This window comes from Tachysurus vachellii, chromosome 21 (genome assembly GCF_030014155.1).
Source record: "Tachysurus vachellii isolate PV-2020 chromosome 21, HZAU_Pvac_v1, whole genome shotgun sequence".
Lineage (NCBI taxonomy): Eukaryota > Metazoa > Chordata > Actinopteri > Siluriformes > Bagridae > Tachysurus > Tachysurus vachellii.
The window spans coordinates 18,375,038-18,378,132 of record NC_083480.1 but is presented as its reverse complement, the minus strand read 5'-3'; the positions used below and the strand labels follow the sequence as shown (position 1 = coordinate 18,378,132).

At 44.2% G+C, this 3,095-nt stretch overlaps 1 protein-coding gene across 1 annotated transcript in view; it reads right to left on the bottom strand.

Annotated features, from left to right (window-relative positions):
• Positions 1-420: 420 nt before the first annotated feature.
• Positions 421-3,095, bottom strand: part of mrpl9 (mitochondrial ribosomal protein L9) — a 5,468-nt gene continuing 2,793 nt past the window's right edge. The window contains exons 4-7 of the mRNA XM_060897026.1: positions 2,944-2,997; positions 1,823-1,930; positions 1,596-1,679; positions 421-662 (exon numbers count right to left, since the gene is read on the bottom strand). Of these exons, the coding sequence (XP_060753009.1) occupies positions 540-662; positions 1,596-1,679; positions 1,823-1,930; positions 2,944-2,997 (369 nt within the window). The 3' untranslated portion in view covers positions 421-539. The remainder of the gene's footprint in view (positions 663-1,595; positions 1,680-1,822; positions 1,931-2,943; positions 2,998-3,095) is intronic.

The window sequence follows — 3,095 nt, the reverse complement described above, 5'->3', positions numbered from 1 at the left end:
TTTGGTGTAGATAGTTCAAAAGCTTGCCGAGTTATAAACCTCCAAAATTTATAATGGGAGTCTATGGGAAAAAAGGCCACTTTGAGACCTGGTACCAGAAGTACCGGTACTCGGATCGCTTAGAAAAGTAACACCAACAAACTTCAGACCAGGATCTACAACATATCCGAATTTGGTGCATGTGGCTCGAAAGCTCTAGGCCGCATTAAATTTTATATATTTTTGTCTAAGCTGAAATAGGAACAGAATGTTGGCTTCTACAAAGCAACATAATAAAGAGCTGAAGTTAGGATCTTAACATGGAGACAATCATGGAGCTGTTTCCATAGCAACAGAAATCTTCTGGACAGCTTATTAGCTCAACATGTTTATTATCTCTGTGGTAGCTTCAGACTCCTGCTCTGATCGACACGTCTCGCCTTTAACACTTCAGATGATTTTTTTATTTCACGATTAAACACAAACGTCATAAAGAAAAAAAAATGTAGCTTTAATTGAATGTGTGTGAAACTTTGAAGGTCAGACTGGGATTGGGGTCGTTACTCCAGCTCTGATCCTGGTGGGGGTTCCATCGCTGCTGCTGCTGCTTCAAGTTTCTTCTTCCTCGGTTCAGTGTACGGTTCTACAGACAGCGGAACTCGTACTGTGTCCAAGCCGTTCACCTGCACACACACACACACACACACACACACAGAATCATCACAACTATACACACAAAGCAGTATCTGTAATGGAGAAGTGTTTAGAAGCTCAGTCTGTAACAGACATGAAATAAAACTCATGATAGTGAGTGAGTGTGTGTGAAAGTGTGTGTGTGTGTGTGTGTGAAAGTGAGTGAGCGAGCATGCGTGTGTGTGAAAGTAAGTGCACATGTGTGTGTGAGACTGAGAGTGTGAGACAGAGTGTGTGTGTGTGAGTGTGTGTGTGTGTGTGAGTGAGTGAGTGTGTGAGTGTGTGTGTTTGAGTGAGTGTGTGTGTGTGTGTGTGTGTGAGTGAGTGTGTGTGCGTGCGTGAGTGTGTGTGAGTGAGTGAGTGAGTGTGTGTGTGAGAGAGTGTGTGAGTGTGTGTGTTTGAGTGAGTGTGTGTGAGTGTGTGTGTGTGTGAGAGTTTGAGTGAGAGTGTGTGTGTGTGTGTGTGTGAGTGAGTGAATGTGTGAGTGTGTGTGTGTGAGTGAGTGAGTGTGTGTGAGTGAGTGAGTGTGTGTGTGAGAGAGTGTGTGAGTGTGTGTGTTTGAGTGAGTGTGTGTGAGTGAGTGTGTGTGTGAGAGTTTGAGTGAGTGTGTGTGTGTGTGTGTGTGAGTGAGTGTGTGTGTGTGAGTGAGTGTGTGTGTGTGAGTGAGTGTGTGTGTGTGTGTGAGTGAGTGAATGAGTGAGTGTGTGTGTGTGTGCGTGCGTGAGTGTGAGTGTGTGTGTGTGTGTGTGAGTGAATATGTGTGTGAGAGTGTTTGAGTGTGTGTGTGTGTGTGCGTGCGTGAGTGTGAGTGTGTGTGAGTGAATATGTGTGTGAGAGTGAGAGAGTGTGTGTGTGTGTTTCGGTTAAATGAATGATTAATAAACCAAAACACAAAGTGATTGTGTTGATCTGAAGCTCCTCACCGTGACGTCACACCAGAAATCTCCAAACTGTGCGATCGGCTCATCTGGTAACGTGAGAGCGTGAGGGGGGACGACCACACCCAGCTACACACACACACACACACACACACACACACACACACACACACACACACACACACACACACACACACTTCATCAGTATAGAACATTTACACACAAAATTTCACTCTCACTTGCTGCTTGACCGAAAACTTTTTTTTTCGCACTTTTCGCAAAAATTGCCTGCAAATGTTTTCCTTCGTCAGGATGAAGTTCTGCTGAGCCGCCGGCTGGATCCCCACTGCTAGACTGGACTTTTTCAGGAATTCCACCGTCTGGGAGAAAACAGAACAAACAGATTTTATAAATATTATAAAATATTTATCTAAAAATCTATATAATATTTATCTATAAAATATTTATCTAAAATATTATCTAAAATTTATTATAGAGCTGAAATAAAAATAAAGATCCCTGTATAACGATCTGATCTCCCCTTCAGCCACAGCTCACAACCTCGAGGTAACCACGGACACACAACTGTCCTTTTCCTCACCATGTTGTTAATGTGACTCGTGTCGGTTTCTTCTCTACAACATTAGAAGCATTCGGTCATTTTTGTCCACAACAACCTGCCTAAGTTCTCCACACCACCCCACTGCTGTGCTCCTCCACCGGCTCCTGTAGCTGAACACATCAGATTTAAACACTGATGATTGTCTACAAAACCAGAGCAGCTCCCTTTTACCTCAGAGCCCTCATCACTCCTCACACTGCACCTCGCTCCCTCAGAGCACTGAGGCCCTACAGCACTGCACCACTGGTCCACGATCTCTCAGGGTAAGACAGAGGAACACATCAAGACTCTTCTCTGTTCTGTACCGAGGGGGTGGAATCAACTTCACCTAGATGTCTGAACAGCAGAGTCACTGGCTGTCTTTAAACCCCGTGTGATGTCCTGCCTCTTCCTGAAACACTTCAACTAACACTTTTAACGCTTGTGTGTGTTTGTTAAAATAAAATAAACACCCTGAAGTTTTAGCTTGATGTATCCTAACTCTGTAACCTAGTGAGCCGGTGTTAATGTATTTATCCAGACTCTAAAGCACTTTTGAACAAAATGTACACATGCATGTGTGTGAGTGTGCATGCATGTGTGTGTGTGAGTGTGTGTGTGTGTGCATGCATGTGTGTGTGAGTATGTGTGTGTGCATGTGTGTGCATGCATGTGTGTGCATGTGTGTGTGCATGTGTGTGTGTGCATGCGTGTGTGCATATGTGTGTGCATGTGTGTGTGTGCATGTGCATATGTGTGTGTGTGTGCATATGTGTGTGTGTGTGTCCTCACCAGTTGTCCTGTCCTCGTCTGAATTCTGTCCTCTTTCTTTCCCTCACGCAGAACCTGATGAAGTGAAGTGTGTTAATGAATCATTAGAATCATTAAACCTGATTCTGAATCATGTCACTGACAGACGTACACAGACCCTGTGCTGGTGATCA